Source organism: Eptesicus fuscus, chromosome 4 (assembly GCF_027574615.1).
Source record: "Eptesicus fuscus isolate TK198812 chromosome 4, DD_ASM_mEF_20220401, whole genome shotgun sequence".
Lineage (NCBI taxonomy): Eukaryota > Metazoa > Chordata > Mammalia > Chiroptera > Vespertilionidae > Eptesicus > Eptesicus fuscus.
The window spans coordinates 59693075-59713274 of record NC_072476.1 but is presented as its reverse complement, the minus strand read 5'-3'; the positions used below and the strand labels follow the sequence as shown (position 1 = coordinate 59713274).

The following is a 20200-nucleotide window of genomic DNA, read 5'->3' as shown; positions in this document are numbered from 1 at the left end:
ATATAAAGGGCCTCTAGTCTTATGTATGCAGAAAGAAAGGAAAATTTCTGTTTTTGCTGATCATGCCAAAGAATCAGTCTTTATATAAGACTAGAGGCCTGGTACACGAAATTTGTGCACAGGAGGGGGGGGGGTCCCCTCAGCCCTGCCTGCACCTCTCCAATCCTGGACCCCTTGGGGGATGTCCGACTGCTGGATTGGGCCTAAACCAGCAGTCGGACATCCCTCTCACAATCCAGGACCGCTGGCTCCTAACTGCTCCCCTGCCAGCCTGATCACCCCAAACACCTCTACCTGCCAGCTGGATCGCCCGTAACTGCCTCCCCTGCCAGCCTGGTTGTCCCCAACTGCCCACCTCTGCTGGCCTGGTTGCCCCTCACTGCCCCCCCTGTCAGCCTGGTTGCCCCCAACTCCCCCCCCCCTGCTGGCCTGGTCACCCCCAACTGACCCCCTTGCCGGTTTGGTCGCCCCCAACTGCCCCCCTCTGTTGGCCTGATTGCCCCTCACTGCCCCTCCTGCCATCCTGGTTGCTGTCAACTGACCCCCCTGCCGGCCTAGTCGCCCCATGCAGCCTGCCGTTCAGTTGTTTGGTCGTCCCTCACTAACCCCCCTGCCAGCCTTGTCACCCCATGCAGCCTGCTGTTGGGTCGTTATGAGGGCGTCCAATTTGCATATTACCCTTTTATTAGTATGGATGATCGAAAGGATACTTGCTGTGGTTAACACTGCATGGATGTCCTCTTGTATTATATTGTCCATTGTGATACTAATCACTTGTGTTGACACTATCTATAGTACACTGTCTAACGTACTTTTCCATGTATGCAGAAAGAAAGGAAGATTTCTGTTTTTGCTGATCATGCCAAAGAATCAGAATCCAAGGATATCAGGACAAATGTGGATATCGTTGAAATAAAAAATGCCTTAAGGAAGCACATATATAGAGCTCAGGTAGAACTCGGCATGCTAAAGATTTTGTATTGTTTCCTGTTCTTCTCTAGCATAACCAAAACGATAATAATAATTATAATAATAAAAATAATAAGTGGCTCCTTATTATGTTTAATGTTTCTTAAAATACTTTTCTTAATTCATTAATTTGTTATGACCATTAAGTATTTGGCCACTTAGTAAATATGTTGAATTCTCTGCTAATACCTCCATGATTACAGATAAATTATATGTAACAGGGTTTGCTGCTTTTCCCATAGCAACCGCTGTTCACCTTGCCCAGGCCTTCATCTAGAGCAGTGGTTCTCAACCTTCCTAATGCTGCAACCCTTTAATACAGTTCCTCATGTTGTGGTGACCCCCAACCATAAAATTATTTTCGTTGCTACTTCATAACTATAATTTTGCTACTGTTATGAATCGTAATGTAAATATCTGTGTTTTCCGATGGTCTTAGGTGACCCTGCTATCGGTTCTCAACCTGTGGGTCGCAACTGTAGATCCTAAGACCATTGGAAAACACAGATATTTACATTACGATTCATAACAGTAGCAAAATTACAGTTATGAAGTAGCAACGAAAATAATTTTATGGATGGGGGTCACCACAACATGAGGAACTGTATTAAAGAGTCACGGCATTAGGAAGGTTGAGAACCACTGACCTAGAGGGAGGATTTCTTTAGTCTCCCATCCTGTCTCCTTTTTTTTCCCATGTGCCCTGATGAGATCCATGGAGAAAATCCTTCCATTGAGTGCTAACTCACCTTATGTCTTTGATTCCCAGGGTTTCTGTTCTCTTCATACAGCCCTCACTTGACCCTTAGCTAGTGGTGAAATTTTTAGCTGAAGTTTTCTTCTTTAATGGAGGCCTTCTCTTTCTACCATGCTGTGTCTTAGATAAATTAGTGCTCATGTCCCGTTTCCTTAGAGGCTCCTGTCTTTCTTCGTATTTCAGATTAGTTGATTGCACTAAGAGGCCTCTGCTATCTGATAAGCTCAAGAAAAATTATGGTTTGGTAAATTAGCTTTTTATATAATTATGATATCTTTTTTCCGTTTGTGGAAGATATTTTTCTAGTTTAATATTTTAAACAAATATGTAATTGTAGGTATTTTATAACAATAGAGGAAGGTATACATGTGATTTTATAGAAAACATGACTACATATTTTTCTTCTATGGACCCTTATATGAAATGTTTTCCCTATTTATATTTCTAATTATTAAAATAGTGAGGACAGTGGACCTCTTCAGATCTTCAAAGTAAATATGAATTTGCCTTTTAAGTTATTTTAATTTAGAAGGAGAAAATAGAGAATGTTCATATTCATCAGAGTACTATTACCCTAAAATGATAGACGTCCCCAGCATGAGCAAACATGAGTATCAGAATTTGTTTTATAAGTTTGGCTGAAGTTTGTAAACTGAAATGTATTTTTTTGACCAAAAAAATGTTAAATTTTAATTATATGATTGATATTTTGTAGGCTATCAGATACAGCTGCATTAAGATAGATAAACAACCAGTATACAATGTGGAGGTAAGGGGCTTGCAGTAGGGTGGTGACAGGGCAAAAATGAGGCTTTATGTTTTGTTATTTTTAGTTTTGATGTAAAGGAATGTATTGTCTGCCCAACAAAGTTTCCTTTTTTTTTTTTTTTTCATTTATTAATTTGAGATAATGAGAAGAAGTGGGATGGGGAGAGAGAGAGAAACGTCGATTTGTTGTTCCACTTATTTATGAATTCATTGGTAGATTCTTGTATGTGCCAAACACACACCTGGGTGTATTGAGACGACTCCAGGACCCCTATTAAATTTTAAATGTAGTTTTGCTAATTAGAAATCAACACTAAAAATACTGTCATAGCCTCAAAAATTTTTATATGGTAGTAAAATATAATAACAAGAATTAAAATCTTGTGCTCATCACAGATGAGTTTTGTATCCCTTTTCTCATATTTTATAGCTTTAATAAATACTACTTATAGATTAAAATATAATATTTAAAAATGTATATATCTTTTATATACTTTTTCACCTCTTTAAAATGATTATTTTATTCCATGTAGTTTTTTAGAGTATTTTTGATTCTTGACTAGTTCAAAGTGGTTAACTTGCATTGTTAAAAATATTTTGACCAAGGGAAATGTATTTCATGGAACTCTTAGAACTGTATTAATGTGCATTCTCAGAGTGATTTTAATGGCATTATGCAGTTGTTACTTTTGCAAATATTGATGGTGCTTGAAGAATTTTAATATATTTAGTATATCTTAACAGACAGTTTGCTTATAAGTTTAAAAAAGATAAAAATTATTTTGCACCTAAAGAATTATGTGTAATTGTAGCTCTTACTTAGGTTTTCTCATCATCAGCCAGACTTTCCAAATGACTTTTAAATTTTTTCTTTTAGAGGTAGTATTTCCCCTTACTATTTAAGGCAACAGAAAATAAGTAAAGCAGTAATCTATTTTTTGCAGTGCCTTATAGTTGTAAAACACATTTATATACTAGTAAATCATCCTTTTTGAACCATGTAACAATCCTGTGAAATTATAAAGTCAGGACTTAATTGGCACTTTACAGATGAGGAAATTAAGGCTCTTTGATAATTCAAGATTTGATTCCAGGATTTTACCCTTATCTTGTTTGAATCATAGACTCTTTCCTTTCTTAGGTTAAAAATGCTGAAATTCCCAGAGGTGTATTAAATTTAATTGAAAGTCTCATCGAAGGCCAGTTTTTTAAAGAAGCAATTGAAGAGCTTTCCTCTTTGCAAGCACATTATATCCCTCCTGTTTGCCTTCTTCATGCTCTTCTAGAGAATATTCTACAGGTAAGAACAGTCTTTCAAAGAATGTAAAATAGGAACATTTTTTCATTTCTTGTATGCTTACAGCTTATTTTCTCTTCAGTACTTCTTGCCTCATTTTAATAGGAAATGTGGTACCCATTTATTACCATTTCTCTTCTGTTTTTAAACTATTTACCAGGTATTACTCTGAGTGCTTTTAACTTACTATTTTCTCAGAATTTCCAAGGTAATTTTATCTTGGAAAAAATTTTATTTTATTTTATTTACTTATTTATTTATTTTTATGTGTTATGTGTATGTGTCATGGCAGTGAAATTAAACTACATTACACTACAATGACCTAGAGTGCCATTTGGTAAATTACTCCTTTAGTACCGTATTTTCCGGTGTATAAGACGACTGGGCATATAGAAGATTTTCCTGGATTAAAAAGTCATCTTATACACCGGAAAATACAGTACATTGATAATAACCATTTTTATTTATAGTATCGATAATATACTTGTTAAACTGTGAGAACCAATAGGAATAGCTTTTCAAAGGTAGTTTTCTAATCATGTTCATCAGCAAGGTGCCAATTTGAAGAAATAATAGGTTTAAGCTATGTCAGACTAACATATCCTACCTAATAAAAGAGTAATATGCAAATTGACCCTAACTCCGCTACGCCCACCAGCCAATCAGAGCGAGTATGCAAATTAACCCAACCAAGATGGCTACAGCCACGGAGAAAGTAGGAGGGAGGCTTGGGTTTCCAAGGTGATAGAAGAAGCCAAGCTTTCCTCTGCCCTGGCCGGCCTAAGCCTCCACTCAAGGCTACAAAGTTTCAATTATAGAAGGTAAACAAATCCAAACAGAAAAGGCTGCCAGCCACGGAGGGAGCAGAAGGCTTGGCTCCGCTTCAGGATACAAAGTTTCAATTGTAGAAGGTAAATATATCCCAGATACCAGGGCCTCCACTTGGGTCGCCAGGGGGCGTGGCCAGCCTGCAAACCACCACAGGCCCCTCGCTCAGGCTGCCCCACGCCCCAAGGGAACCCCCACCCTGATCCAGGACACCCTTCAGAGCAAACCAGCTGGCCCCCACACGTGCACCAGGCCTCTATCCTATCTAGTAAAAGAGTAGTATGCAGATTGACCATCACTCCAACACACAATATGGGTGCCCCCATGTGGTCAAAGATCCTGCCCCCATGTGGACACAAGATGGCCACCACAAGATGGCCAGCAGGAGAGGGCAGTTGGGAGGCACCCTGCCTGCAAGGGAGGGCAGTTGAGAGGCACCAGGCCTGCAAGGGAGGGCAGTTGGAGGCGATCAACCCTGCAGGGGAGGGCAGTTAGGGGTGAACAGGCCGGCAGAGGAGGGAAGTTGGGGGCAAACAGGCTGGCAAGGGAGCAGTTAGACATCAATCAGGCTGGCATGGGAGTGGTTAGGGGGTGATCAGGATGGCAGGCAGAAGCGGGTAGAGGCAATCAGGAAGGCAGGTAGGCGAGCAGTTGGGAGCCAGCAGTCCTGGATTGTGAGAGGGATGTCCAACTGCCCGTTTAGGCCCGATCCCACTGGGTTAGGATCGGGCCTAAACGGGCAGTCGGACATCCCTCGAGGGATCCCAGATTGGAGAGGGTGCAGGCTAGGCTGAGGGACAACCCCCCCCACACCCCCGTGCACGAATTTCGTGCACCGGACCTCTAGTATATATATATATATATGTAGTGACCATGACGACCGTTCGACCCATCACCATGCAGTGCTAGCATAGACACAGGTAAAGTCTATGAGTGAACTAAGAATGAACAAGACAAATACTTGCCTTCACAGAGCTCGCACTGTAGGAAGGTTAGATCAGGGATGAGAATTCAAAATTGCCATCAACACAGACCTGAAGTGCCTCTTCTCAGAGCAGCCAGAGATACACCTGGTAGCAGACTTGGGATGTGACTGAAGGGCTGGTGCCAACATGAAGGCGGGGCCATTCTGGATTTCCCAGAGGAGCCAATGGCTGCTTAGGAGGTGGAGCCTTTGATACTGACTGGCATAGAAACCAACCAATCAGAAGCAAATCTGGGTGAACTGTGAGGAGCCAATGGCTGCCTAGGAGGCAGAGCTTTTGATACTGACTGGCATAAAAACTGACCAATCAGAACCTAATATGGGTGAACTGCGAAGGCAGAACCTAAGGTGGGGGCTGAGGAGGGGTATTAAGGGCAACAGCTGTTTGGTATAAGGTGTAAGAAAGCGGTTCAATTTTTTAATCTGTTTGGCAGTATTGTGCATATAGCTGGCTATCAGTCCAGATATAGGTGTTATGTATTTTTGTCTGCCAAGAGCATCTCCTCCTGCTGAAAAAGGCTTTTCCCCCCATTTAAGCAATCCTATATCCTATATAATCATCTATATTAACTAATAAAGGGTAAAAGGCTAATTAGACCAGGTCGACCGGCCATCTTCCAGATGTCTGACTTTCTTCTGGACAAAGCCATGGTGTTGGGGGCCAAGGCATAGGCAGTTAGGAGCAATTGGGCCGGCAGGGTAGAGCATTTAGGAATGAGATCAGGCTGGCAGAGGATTAGGGGCGATCAGTTCGGCAGGCGAGGGCAGTTGGAGGCCACCAGGTTGGCAGGGGAGGGCAGTTGAGGGCAATCAGGCTGGCAGGGGAGGGCAGTTGTGGGCGATCGGGCCAGCAGGGGAGGGCAGTTGGGGGCGACCAGGCCGGTAGGGGAGGGCCATTGGGGGTGACCAGGTCAGCAGGGGAGGGCAGTTCGGGACATAAGGCAGGCAGGCAGGTGAGTGGTTAGGAACCAGTGGTCCTGGATTGTAGAGGGATGTTAGACTGGTAGTTGGACATCCCCCGAGGGGTCCCGGATTGGAGAGGGTGCAGGCCGGACTGAGGGACCCCCCCCACCCCCCATGCATGAATTTTGTTCACTGTGCCTCTAGTGTTGGTAATAAGAAAGAACGTTGCATGAAAAATTGCTTACCTTTAGTTCCTTTCAGGTCACATTTGGGAACTCTTATCTCACTAATCATTAAAAGTAAAATGGGAGTTTCATATAAGTTAGTCCCAAAAGCCAGTATTATCTAATGTATAGATATATATTTAGAGTGTACCTAAATACGTTGTTGTATTTAATTAGCTAGATACTTCTATATGATCTTTTGGTCAAATACATTTATTTAGCAAGAACGTTAGGCCATGGTTATTATAGTTTTAGACTGAATTAGCTGGTGAAAGTATATTTTTGGCTAAAGTGTTTTATTTGTTTGTTTATTTTTAAATAATAGGATAATATAGATACGTTTTCTGGTCGATACTTTCATATATTGTCAGCTCTTCTTCACCTGCATCCTCCTTGGAAGTCTCCAACCATGTCAAGATATTACTTAGAATTGTTTCAATGTCCAACTTGTATGAAAGGAGCGTGGTCTCTAATAGAAGTGCTTATCAGGTAAGGAATTTTACATGTGAGGATTTAATTTAACTTACTAGTTCTGCTGGTTTTTAGGAACTCATGAAAGAAGTAAATATTTTCTTTCAAAATTTACTGTATATGTGGATATATAATGTTTGTGTTGTATTTATTGTAAAACTTATATATAGGTCACGTCTAAATTGGTTATGTTTGTCAGTTTATTTAAAAAATAAATGTTTATTGAATGCATGAAATTGATTCACAGAAAGCCAAATCATTATTTGTTTTTATTTTTTAACAAAATCCTAAACTTGCATATTGTTTTAAAAATTAATTAAGAAAATTTATTGGATATGAATATCATCAAACTTTAGTCATCAAAAGTTTAAACATTTTTAACTTTAAACATCAGTGTTTATTATATTTTTTCAGCTAGAAATTTGAAGTTTGAAACTGAACTTTCTGTTTACTAAATATGTCATCTCTTTCGTGCCTCTGCACTTGCTGTCATCTGCCTGTGTGCTTCTTTTGTCTTCCAATTGTTACTCTCTCCAGAAGTCCTACTTCTCCTTTCTCCCCAGCAGAACTTATCATTTTTTCCCTTTCTTTTCTGATAGCTCTCTGTCTTTGATAGCCTTCCTTTGTGTGTGAAGTATTTTTTTTTGTTCAAGTGTTTAGTTTTAGGGGGTCCATAGTATTGAGAGAAAAGATACTTGCCTAGCCAAGCAAAGGCTAGACCTTTGGTTATAAATTTGAGATCATAAAGATTCACCTACCATCTTGGTTGTAATATATTTGAAGCAAGCTAAACTACTAGCTAGCATGCATTTATGCATTCTTTCAGCAAATGTTTATTGAATACTTACTGGGAGCCAGGCACTGTGGCTAAGAATATAAATATAACAAACAGTTTTTTCACTTTTGAAGATGGCTGGTATGAAAACATAATTTTTACACAACAGCATTTGCGTATCATGGTAGAGGATATACGCTTTATGTAGCTGACGTCTTTCTAATTTCCAAATCTGTTTCTTCCTTCACTGTCATTGCCTTTATTTTAAAAGCCCTAAATGCTTCTTATGTAAAAGTATTGTAATACCTGCTTTATTGATCTTGATTTCACTTTTTCCTCTTAATTTATCTTCAAAGTATTCCAGATGCTCTTTCCAAAGTGGTCTTTGACATAAGAGTAGAAGCTCACTTTTAAGCATCTTTAAACCTCAGTGCTTAATTTAACGCCTGAAACATAAAAAGTGCTTAATAAATGTTTGGATGAATTAATTAAAGCTGTAGGAAATGAAATTTGGACAGCTTAAAAGTATATTTTTTGATAAACAAATATCTAGATTTTGATTCAAAATAATTGGGTTTGATGGGGATTGGGGGAAAGAGCCTAGAGAAGCGGTATGAATATAGGTGAGTGGGGTGATATTAGTCTACTTTTAATATATTTGAAATATTTATATATATATATATATATATGTATGTTTGTTTTTTTTGTTTTTTAAAGAAAGGATACTATAGTACCCAACTCTGGCAATTTTCAGATACACCGAGCAACTGATTATGGGCATGGAGGATCTTGTAGAACAAATTTGGATATTAAATAAATTGTTAAATTTAATAGCTCCTAAGGACCTTTCTAACCTGAGAATGTGGTATTCAAACAGAAATCGGGGAAGGTAGAGACAAAGGAGAAAGTTACAAGTATATAGTTAATATAATTGATAATAAAGTTAGAAGAAAATTGTAGTAAATAGTTGCCTAGAACTATTTCTTTCAGATGTATAGTTCTGAGTAATCTTATATTCTTTTTGGAAAACTACTATAGAACTCTGTTGTCCAGTCCAGTAACCACTGTACTCTGTAACTATTTAAGTTTACTTAAGATTAGATAATGAAAAGTTTAAGTCCTTCGTTGCACAAGTTACATTTCAGTAAAACATATCCATCATTACAGAATATTCTTTTGGACAGGACTACTATCAGAAAGAGAATAAATGCTAAATTTGTGGAATTCTAAAAAATAGCCCTAAAATAACCTTCATTTTACTAAATAATGAAAAATAAAATTATCTTGAGTAAGAGGGGGGTTATGGGGAGTTTTATAAATTGAGAGTATCGCTGGTCATCTGAATCAAAAGGGTTTAATGAAATTCAGTATTTTTTATTCTTTATCAGTGATATAAAGAGTACAAAGGGAGAGTACCAGATGGTTATTAAACATTACAATCATTGAAAGAGATATTAGACCTGTATTATTAAAAATGTAATATTTTTAAATACTTGACATGATTTAATTTTTTAAAGGAAGAAAATAGTAACAAAATTTTACTGAACTTGCTTTATATTTTGTTGAAGCAAATTTTATTACAATTTCAGTAATACTCTAAAAAATACTATGTCCACAAATTATTCAATAAATTGCTTATATTTTTGTTGGGTTCATGTTTTTCAGGTCTTGCCTTTTCAATGAAAATTTTTGTCATCAAATCTCAGAAAATATTACTGGCTCTAAGGTGCTCTACCTGACACTGCTCAAATTTTTCTTTAATTTAGTTGAAAGTGAAGTACGACAACTGAGTCAAAAGTAAGTTTTAATTGCAAAAAATCCCACTTTTTTATATTTACATTGTTTTACATACCATTTTTCTAATCATTTATATACATATTTTTATTTATTTATTTTCTTAATATATTTATTGATTTCAGAGAGAAAAAGAGAGAGTTAGAGAGATAGAAACATCAATGATAGAATCATTGATCAGTTTCCTCCTATTGGGGATTGAGTCCTCAACCTGGGCATGTGCCCTTGGCCGGAATCGATCCCGGGTCCCTTCTGTCCTCAGGCTGATACTCTATCCACTGAGCAAAACTAGCTAGGGCTAAATCACCTAGTTTTCTAGTTTAAGTAGATTTATTTTTAAAACATATTTCTAGACACAGTCCTTAAGTGGCAATAGAGGTCTTTTTATGTATCCTTAGTTCACATTTTAATTTTTTACCAGCTTATACATTTGGGTATGTGAGAGAGTTTTTATTTTTCATAATTTATATACTTTTGAATTTTTAGTAACTGAATGCTTAAGTAAAAAGCTATACTAGGATTTAATACTAAATCTGTAATAATTATAAGTTTTGTGTATGCTCTTAAAATTAGATTACTATGTGTACTTGTTGGTGGTTATGTTAAACTCGGGACATTTTTTATATTTTATCCTTTATTAAAACTACTAGAGGCCTGGTGCACAATATTTGTGCACTGGCAGGTGGAGGGTGTACCCTCAGCACAGCCTGCGCCCTCTCACAGTCCGGGACCCCATGGGGGATGTCTGCCTGCTGGCTTAGGCCCATTCCCTACCAGCAGTCGGACATCCCTCTCACAGTCCAGGAGCCCTCGCTCCTTACTGCCCACCCGCCTGCTCACTGCTCCTTACTACTCGGCTTCCTGCTCCTTAGCGCTGCCGCAGAGGCGGAAGAGGCTCCGTGAGCCTGGCTTCTGGCTGAGCAGCACTCCCCTTGTGGGAGTGCACTGACCTCCAGGGATCAGCTCCTGCATTGAGCATCTGCCCCCTGGTGGTCAGTGCGCATCATAGCGACCAGTCGTTCTGGTCCTTCTGTCATAATGGCCACTTAGGCTTTTATTATATAGATAAATTTTATGTATTACGACCTTTCTCTATTCAGAAATTGCTAGAATTTTTAAAATATTCTTTTATATATTATTGAAAGAATTACAGGTATCTCCCTTTTCCTACCTTCCTTCTAGCCCCTAGCTAGAATTTTTTTAACTGACAAGATACTGTGTCTAATAACTAAAGTGATCAAATTGATCATAAATACATAATTCTTGTTCATTTTTTATTAGATTGTGTGACTGGTCAGATTCTCAGAGTCTGAAAATAACGGGAAAGGCACTTCTCCTTGAAATCTTCTGGTCAGGAATTGAGACCTCTGGGCTTTTGACCAGACCAGTATATATGCTTTTGGAGTGGACTATATATTCTCACAAGGAAAAATGCAAGTCTAATGATGTAAGTAGGATTAACTTACAAGTGAATAATTGTTTATGAAAAAAGTACATCTTTGAATTGTACATGTTTTTCTTCTCTTTACTCTTTGAATTACTTGAAAATATTAAAATGAACCAAATATGTCATTGTTTTCTATTTAGTTTGTCTAGTTTTAAGGTAAAAGATTTTTGGAGACATGTTTCTTTGTCATCTCACATTTTGATGCAGGAGCTAGGGACAGTTATTTGATTTTTAATGATAGGAAATCTATAGTTACTTGGCATTCTATATTTTTTTACTTTTGTACATTTCTATTCCTAAGAAACTTGTAATTTTTATAAAATGTTTGTCTGAAATAAAAATTCTTACTTGTTTTTAAAACTATCTTTCTGAATGTGGAGTTATTTCCTGAACTATTTCTTTGTGGGAGATTTTGCCTGTCATTAGAAATTTAACATAGGGTGATTTTTGTGAAGGATAGTTGGAAAGGTTAAATACAGTAAAATATGTATAGTGCATGGCAACATATTGTGCCACAATTTAGGTGCGTTATAAAAGTTACCTTCTCGTATTCAAAATGATCTTTGCCTTTGGGACTTATCTACTTTTTTGTGTGTTATATCATTAATTTCTGCTCATATATTTTTTTATTATTTTACTCTCTCTTGTACTTGAATGTTTGGATCTTTTTTCATTTTACTCTTTTTTGTTGTAATTGTTAATCCTTACCTGAGGATATTTTCCCATTGATTTTGTTTGTTTGTTTGTTTTAGAGATAGTGGGGAAGGGAAGGGGAGAGACAGAGAGAGAATGTGAGAGAGAGACACCAATTGGTTGCCTCCTGCACATGCCCCCACCAGGACCCAGGATCAAGCTTGCAAACTAGTTATGTGCCCTTGAATAGAATCAAACTCAGGACCCTTTAGTCCACAGGCTGACACTCTATCCACTGAGCCAAACCAGCTAGGGCTCATTTTACTCTTTATTTCTAATATATACACAATGTAAATTGCCTTTGGAGTACATCTTCAGAACCATTCCATAGGTTTTGATACTTTAGGCTGCTTTTATTTTCTTTAAGGTTTTTTTTTACTTTCAATAATGAATTCCCCTTTGATCCAAGAAATATGTTAAGTAAGTGTTTTACATCTTCTAAATTAATGGGTTTTCTTGCTGTTAATGGATTTTGTTGGTTTGTCTATGCTTTGTTGTTCATTTCTAATAGTGAATTTTGGTTAAAGAATGAGTTCTACATGACTTCTGATTTCTGAAATTAACTGAACTTTTTATTTTTAACCCCTTAAAATATTAGGGGCCAAAATATGTTTTCTCTATTGTTTTATAGTGTTTTCTATCAAATTTGATAATTGTTTTAATTAACTCTTCTGAATCTACTTTGTGGATTTGTTTGTTTATTTATTTATTTTTGTAATAATTTCTGCTTTATATATAGTGATGCCTTATTATTATTCATGACTGATAAATTATCATAATTGCCAGCTAGGTAATATTTTTTTTCAGGAACAGTAAGTATAGTAGATAAGGTGGAGAGCTCTTGTGTCAAATGCCATAAAGTTTATTTTATGTTAAGAGTAAGGAAAATCATTTGTATTCCAATAATTTCTCTTATCCATTTCCGCTCCTCTACTTTTTAAATTCCAATATTTCATCTCCTCTTTTTATCCTCTGTTTTTTACCCTTTTATATATATTTTCAAGTTTTGTGTATACTTGGAACATTCTGGTTAGTGTCTTTTCATCCAATTTTTAGTTCACTATTCTTTTTAGCTGTGTCTAATATATTGGTAAACATGACAGTTATACTTTGAATATTTTTTCCAGTTTTAGACTTTTTTACTTTCAAATTACTATGACATGTTTTTATGGTTTCTAGTTTCCTACAAAATTTTCAAGGTTTTCTTTTGTCTTTGAACATGGCAATAATAGTTATTTTATAGTCTCTGTCTGATTATTCCATATTTGTAGTCTTTGTTGGCCCTCCTTTGTTTCTGTTATTTTCTTCTCTTACATATTTTATATTCCCTTGCAAGCTAATTATTGTTTACTATGTGTTATAAATTGCATTTCAGAAATTGTTTGTAACAATAATTTGTGGCAAAGACAGAATATCTTCCTTCAAAGAAAATTTCTCTTCGTTTCTTCCAGGTGCCTGGGTGTACTACCATTTCATGACTACCCTAATTCAATGTCTAAGTTAGAGGGTTCCTGTATAGTCCAAGTGAAGTACAGGGTTACAAATGTATGTCTTTGCTTTTGATTCACATACTCTGAGGATGAAACCCTTCAGGGTTTAAGAGTATTAGTTGTAAGGTCTTGAGCTAGGACTTTTATACTCCATTTTCCTTAGGCTCCAAAAGCCACAGTTCTGGAACTCAGTTCTCTTTCTGGAGTTAGCAAAATATTCTTAGGACTACTTTTGAGTACTTCACTTGGATTTTACCTTCCCCCTGATCTTGGCTTAGCAATTTCTCATAACTTTCCAGAAGATATTTTACCTATTTTATTCAATATTTTTAGGTTTCTTTTATAATAGTGTTTAAACTATCGAGGCTTTCTTTTGAGAAACAGAAGCCCTTGCTGGTTTTAAAAATTCTATTTAGAGGGCTGTCTGAGGCATGAGTAAAAGAAGAAAATTATTTTGAAAATTATATTGACATTAAAATAATTTTAATTAAAATAATTAAAATTATTTTAATGTCAATTATTTTAATTGACATTAAAAAAGGAAAATTATTTCTCTGTGTAGCTAGACTTTGTGATCAAGTAATCCTAGTATATAACACTAACCAGGTGAGTAGCCATTTTCTTGTACATGTATCTGATTTTAAAAGAAATATGATTATGTAAATGTGTATATATTTAAAATAGTCAACAGAAATAGAACTATATACACTTCATTGCCAGTTGAGGATAGTTCTTCTAAACTAAAACTAAAAACATTTTTATTTCCATTTGCCTTTGTGTGTACTTTTATAGAAAATATGTCCTCATTTTTAAGATTTCTTTTTTATCCATTTGATTATGTAAATGAAATGGCTCACTTATGAATAAAAACAATAATAAAACTATTTTCATAATTTTACTAAATCACCAAAGGACCATCATGTATAAGAATGTACCTGGGTTCCAGGTTCGTTTCCAGGTCCTGGTCAGGGCACATGCAGGATCAATGTATCTCTCTCACATTGATATTTCTTTCTCTCTCTCTCCCCACTTTCCACCCTCTAAAAAATACCAATGGAAATAATATCCTCAGGTGAGGATTAAGAAAAAAAGAATTTACTCAAGAAATACTGATGTCAGTAGTAACAGATTTACAGATTTTTAACTTGAAGATTTTTGTTCAAATTTATAAGTAAAGTCAACATATTTGTGAAGTAATTTGCAATAAATTATAGCATCGGTTGTAATGTGTGTACTGGCTTTAAACTTTGCAAATTAATATTTTATTTTTCATTTTAATTAAGTTCATATAAACTGTGTTTGTATTATGTTACTTTATCTGTTAGAATTCATTCTTGTACTTCATTATATCTTTTTGGCAGTTTCCAATTTCAAGAATTCTATGCATGTTCACAGACATTTTTAGTGCTGTAAAGCATTTGCTGTAAAGCATTTGTTTTTTGATTTGCTGAGTTGAAGCATTCAATTTAAGTCATTAGCTAAACAGAAGTCCTCAATTTATGCTAATATTATTTTGTCATAATGTCAGTCAGCAAGTATTGCTGAGTGACACCATGGCAGTGAATTTCATTGCCATTAATCTAAGAAAGCTTTGGGCTTTCCTTGGCAAAGAGCAGAGGTAGATTGTGTCAAGGTTATTGAGGAGGTACAAATTTTACTTTCTTTGTGATGTCCTTAAGTGCTGTTTCATGATATCCCTACAATTATAGGTAGAAATGGAACCTAGTTTACATTTAAAGATAAGGAACTTGAGGGTAAAGAGTTTTAAGTAACTTTTTCAAGATATCACAGCCTGTTAGGGTAAAACCTTAATAGCGCCCAAGATTCTCTGGTTTCATTCAAATGTAAGTGTTGAAAACAGGAAAAGGCACAGTGTGTGCACTATGTTTACATCTTCCTGACAGAGGTACTAGAGGAGCAGTTTGTCATCTATTGCAGTGTGATATTGTAGACAGCCCTACCTGGGAGTCAGATGTCCAAGATTCTAGTTTGTTCTACATTATATGTTAGTCAATTTTTGGAAGATTGCCAAGTTTCTAAACTGGAGATTACTTGTACTGGCTGATCATAGAAAACTGAATTGACAGAATGTAGGAGTTCTAAGGTAAATAAGTCATGTGCAAATGATGTTATCTTTCATTTTTTAAATTAACCTTTTGCACTTGGATGTCGAGTGTGACTCGACACGCTTAGCATCGGTAGCAGCTCGAGAAAAAAGCAAGCGAGTGCAAAGGGTTAATTCTTAGGGTATTCATGTTCTTCTCTTTCAGTTTTAGCAATCATTTTAGTAGTTCATGATACTTTTCTATGTTGGTGGTTTATTTGCTGTTTTTTCCCCCCCACTAATCCATTTCTAGAGCATATATATCCACTGTGCTAGAAATAGTAGCATTGTTTATACCCTGTTAAAGTTACAGTGAATACAATCCATAGCACAGTGTCTTGGCCTTCTGTTTATATTAAATGCCACAGTTAAGAGTACATTATAAAAGAATCCAAAGTCTGAATTTGAAAGTGTCTTTTTATATAAAATTTTCTATTATGGGTATGTGCTATATGTTATGTATGTTTAGCTAATGGTACCCAGATAAGAATAACTTTGGCAGGATCTTTGTTAATCATGGTAAAGTACCTACAGTTATTTCTTGAAAGCACTGCAAGGCCTACCTGTTTCTAACTGTGTAATAATGGTAATATCAGGGAAAATTGAATATTAAGCAATATTGGTATTTCCTTGTGTCAGGTACATGTGTATATATATTTGTGTAAGAAAGAGGAAAAGTCCCAATTGGTTGATTTTGTTATTTTTAATTGCTGGGAGTGCTGGATTGTGGTTTTCTTTGAGGCTTATTAGCTCTGTGGGCTAACCTCCCTTTTACCTATTTAGCGTCCTACAACCAGGGATCTGAAGTGATTCTGATTTCACTGTTTGCTTAAGCTGGGGAATATTTTGAGATATCAAAATCTACCAGTCTCTTTCTTTCTGAGTAGTGTCTTTGCTGATATTCACATACACATTAATTAGAAGGAACAGTTCTGTGGTATGGATCTTGACATGATAGTTTGCTTGTTTAAATATAGATTTTCACTGTCCTGTTTTATGTTCTCTTAATAACTTGAACCATGAGAAGTAAAACTTAGAGTAATCCATGTACATGTTGGCTTTACAAGGAATGAAGTTGGCTTCCTTCAAAGTTCTGGCTAAGACCTAGTGCTTAAGGAGTCAGTTCTGGTCAGTTGCAATGCTTGGACCCCCCAGGGTACAGAGGAGGCATTGGTAATTTTCCAGCTTACTAAGGCCAGTCCTGCTGCTTGCTTCCCAAGTCACACAACTATCACTGCAGTGGTTTAAATCCAGCCCTCTAATCTAGGCAGGAGAGTAAGTGGTGCGGATACCTTCTCATGATTTCTGTAAGGATACCTGTAAGGATCAGGCTGCAGTCAAGATTCTGTTATTGGTCCCTGATCATATCGGAAGAGCGGTGCTTCCCTAATCACGAAACTTAAAATCCTCTTGGCCCCATTCTTCAGAGTCTGTCGCCCAGATTCTAATGTCTAGCCTGAGAGAATACAGTGTGCTTGCCCCACAGTGTGATGGGGCAGCAGGGGACCTGCACACTTACTAAGGATCCTGACTGTGGTTCTTTTCCTCAGTAAACATGGTTTGCCATGCCTGATGTATGTGCTGCTTGAGCACTGTCCTTGTTTGCACAACAAACCAGAAATAGAACTTCAGTTTTAAAATCATTTAAATAATAGCTTCTTGTGATAATGAATGATGCCCTAGTGAAATATTATAGGTATATATACCTGTAAGAACCTTGTCTGCTAAGGGCAAAGGAAATAAATCCAGTAGTCACTGAGGGTTCAAAGTGCTAGAGATATCTTTGTCACTAATCCCCTATTAAGCATAGTATAATGGCAGAATTTAGCAGTTATAATCTATTTGGATACCCTAATATTTATTAAAACCTTTTCACATGTCTTATACCCTACTTAATTTAGTGATTTTTTTTTTCATGCCTAGACAAAATACCAAAAATACAGGCATTTCAGTGACATAGTTTTAATGTCATCGTGAAAGAGTTTATATTTCAATCAGATATTATTTCTATACTTCATTTTTTACAAATAAATCTTTATTGTTCAGATTGTTACAGTTGTTCCTCTTTTTTCCCCCCATAGCTCCCCTCGACCCAGTTCCCACCCCACCCCCTTACCTTACCCCCCCCACTATCCTCGTCCATAGGTGTATGATTTTTGTCCAGTCTTTTCCCACACCCCCCACAACCCCTTCCCCCTGAGAATTGTCAGTCCACTCCCTTTCTATGCCCCTGATTCTATTATATTTACCAGTTTATTCTGTTGGTCAGATTTTTTATTCACTTGCTTTTTAGATTCACTTGTTGATAGATATGTATTTGTTGTCACTTTGTTGTTCATAATTTTTATCTTTACACTTTTGTTGTTCTTCCTCTTCTTAAAGAATACCCTTCAGCATTTCATATACTTCTGGTTTGGCGGTGATGTACTCCTTTAGCTTTTTCTTATCTGTGAAGCTCTTTATCTGACCTTCAATTCTGAATGATAGCTTTGCTGGGTAGAGTAATCTTGGTTGTAGGTTCTTGCTATTAATCACTTTGAATATTTCTTGCCACTCCCGTCTGGCCTGCATAGTTTCTGTTGAGAAATCAGCTGACAGTTGTATGGGTACTCCCTTGTAGGTAACTAACTGTTTTTCTCTTGCTGCTTGTAAAATTCTCTCTTTGTCTTTTGCCCTTGGCATTTTAATTATGATGTGTCTTGGTGTGGTCCTCTTTGGATTCCTTTTGTTTGGGGTTCCCTGCGCTTCTTAGACTTATATGTCTATTTCTTTCACCAGGTGGGGGAAGTTTTCTGTCATTATTTCTTCAAATTGGTTTTCAATATCTTGCTCTCTCTCTTCTTCTGGCACCCTCATAATTCGGATATTGGTACACTTGAAGTTGTACCAGAGGCTCCTTACACTATCTTCATATTTTTGGATTCTTTTTCTTTTTGCTTTTCTGGTTGGGTGTGTTTTGCTTCTTCGTATTTCAAATCTTTGACTTGATTCTTGGGGTCCTCTAGTCTGCTGTTGGATCTCTGTATATTATTCTTTATTTCAGCCAATGTATGCTTAGTTTCTAATTGGTCCTTTTTCATATTCTTGAGGATCTCACTGTATTTCCCGGAGGTTTCTAGAAGATTCTTGAGTAACCTTATAACCGTGGTTTTGAACTCTATATCCAGTAGTTTGCTTTCCTCCATTTCTTTCATTTGTGACCTGTTTCTTTGTCTCTGCATTTTGGCTACTTCCCTGTGTTGAAAGAGTGGCTTTGTGTGCTAGGTGTCCTATAGGGCCCAGTGGTTCAGCCTCCCTAATTATCTGAGGTGTACACTCTTGGTACACCCCTTTGTGGGCTGTGTGCACAGTCTTGTTGTAGTTAAGCCTTGATTGCATTTGGTATCACTGGGAGGAATTGACCTCCACGCCAATTGGCTGTGAGGACCAGTTGTGTCTACAATGGGAGAACTTCTATGCTGGAGCCACCCTTATGGGGCAGGACTTGCTTCAGTGGGGCTTTGGCGCTTACTGAGTCTGCCCCCTGAGTGTGTCTCTTATGGATGTGAAGAGTTATAGTCTGGATGGTCTCACTCTGACCACTGGGTTCACTGGCTCTTGGATCTCCAAGGAGGTGCAAAGTCAGCCACTGTCTGAGACCACCCAGCAGGAGCTACAGAGACATCTGCAGATTCCTCCTCTTTGTTTGGGGTTTGGAGATGTCCAGATGAGGCCCAGCTGTGAAGCAATGCAAGCTGCTGTCGAGCCTTGGCCTTCTTTTGGAAGCTCTGGGGCTCTCTGACCCAGCTGCAGTTCGTTAGGTTTTAGATTGCAAAAGGCCAGTCCATTCATATGCAAAAGCCTCTGCGCACAGCTTGGTTGAGGTTGTAAATTGGGTGGGGCGGGGTCTCAGGGAATCACCAGGGCGGAGTAAACAGCAATGGCTTCCCGTCAGCCTTGCCCCGAAGAGGTCCCTTGGTCTCTGTGTCCCGCAGCACTGTGCAGCAACAATGATCGCTGCAAGTACCTCTGAGAGAAGGCCGCCCTCATGTTCCAGCCCGATGCCAGACAGTCCAGTTTCTCTCCGTATGAGTCTGGGTCCCCAGAGTCTCGCCCGGAACTGGAGTTCAGAGCAGTCGGGAGCTTTTATCTCCCTCCCGATTGAAAAAGACAATAGCGTACCCAGTTGCTAGCCCCTTTCACGTGTGCCTCTGTACCTCCACAACTCCGCACCTCCACACCTCCTACTGGACTCAATGTGCTTTTCTCTTTCCTTCTAGTTGTAGAATTTCCACTCAGTCAGCCTTCCCATGGTTCTGGATGGTATCCGTTTTGTCTTTTAGTTGTAGTTTTGATATGGTTGTGTGCAGCAGCAAGTTCAGGTGTTTACCTATGTCGCCATCTTGATTATCTCTCCTCTATACTTCATTTTTACAGCTTATGTATTAGACTTTTTAAAACTATATTACTGATTTCAGGGAGAGGAAGAGAAAGAGAGAGAGAGAGAGAGAGAGAGTGAGAGAGAGAGAAAGGGAGAGAGAGAGGGGGGGAGAGGGAGAGAGAGAGAGGGAGAGAGAGAGAGAGAGAGAGAGAGAGAGAGAGAGAGAGAGAGAGAAACAGAAACATCAATGATGAGTCATTGATCAGCTGCCTTCTGCACACCCCACACTGGGGACTGAGTCCGCAACCCATGCATGTGTCCTGACCGGGAATCAA

The 20200-nt window shown here is 37.7% G+C and overlaps 1 protein-coding gene across 1 annotated transcript in view; it reads left to right on the top strand.

The window, feature by feature from the left end:
• Positions 1 to 20200, top strand: part of SLF1 (SMC5-SMC6 complex localization factor 1) — a 58506-nt gene that overhangs the window by 24049 nt on the left and 14257 nt on the right. The window contains exons 8-13 of the mRNA XM_008162034.3: positions 829 to 951; positions 2442 to 2495; positions 3636 to 3794; positions 7057 to 7220; positions 9643 to 9774; positions 11053 to 11218. Of these exons, the coding sequence (XP_008160256.2) occupies positions 829 to 951; positions 2442 to 2495; positions 3636 to 3794; positions 7057 to 7220; positions 9643 to 9774; positions 11053 to 11218 (798 nt within the window). The remainder of the gene's footprint in view (positions 1 to 828; positions 952 to 2441; positions 2496 to 3635; positions 3795 to 7056; positions 7221 to 9642; positions 9775 to 11052; positions 11219 to 20200) is intronic.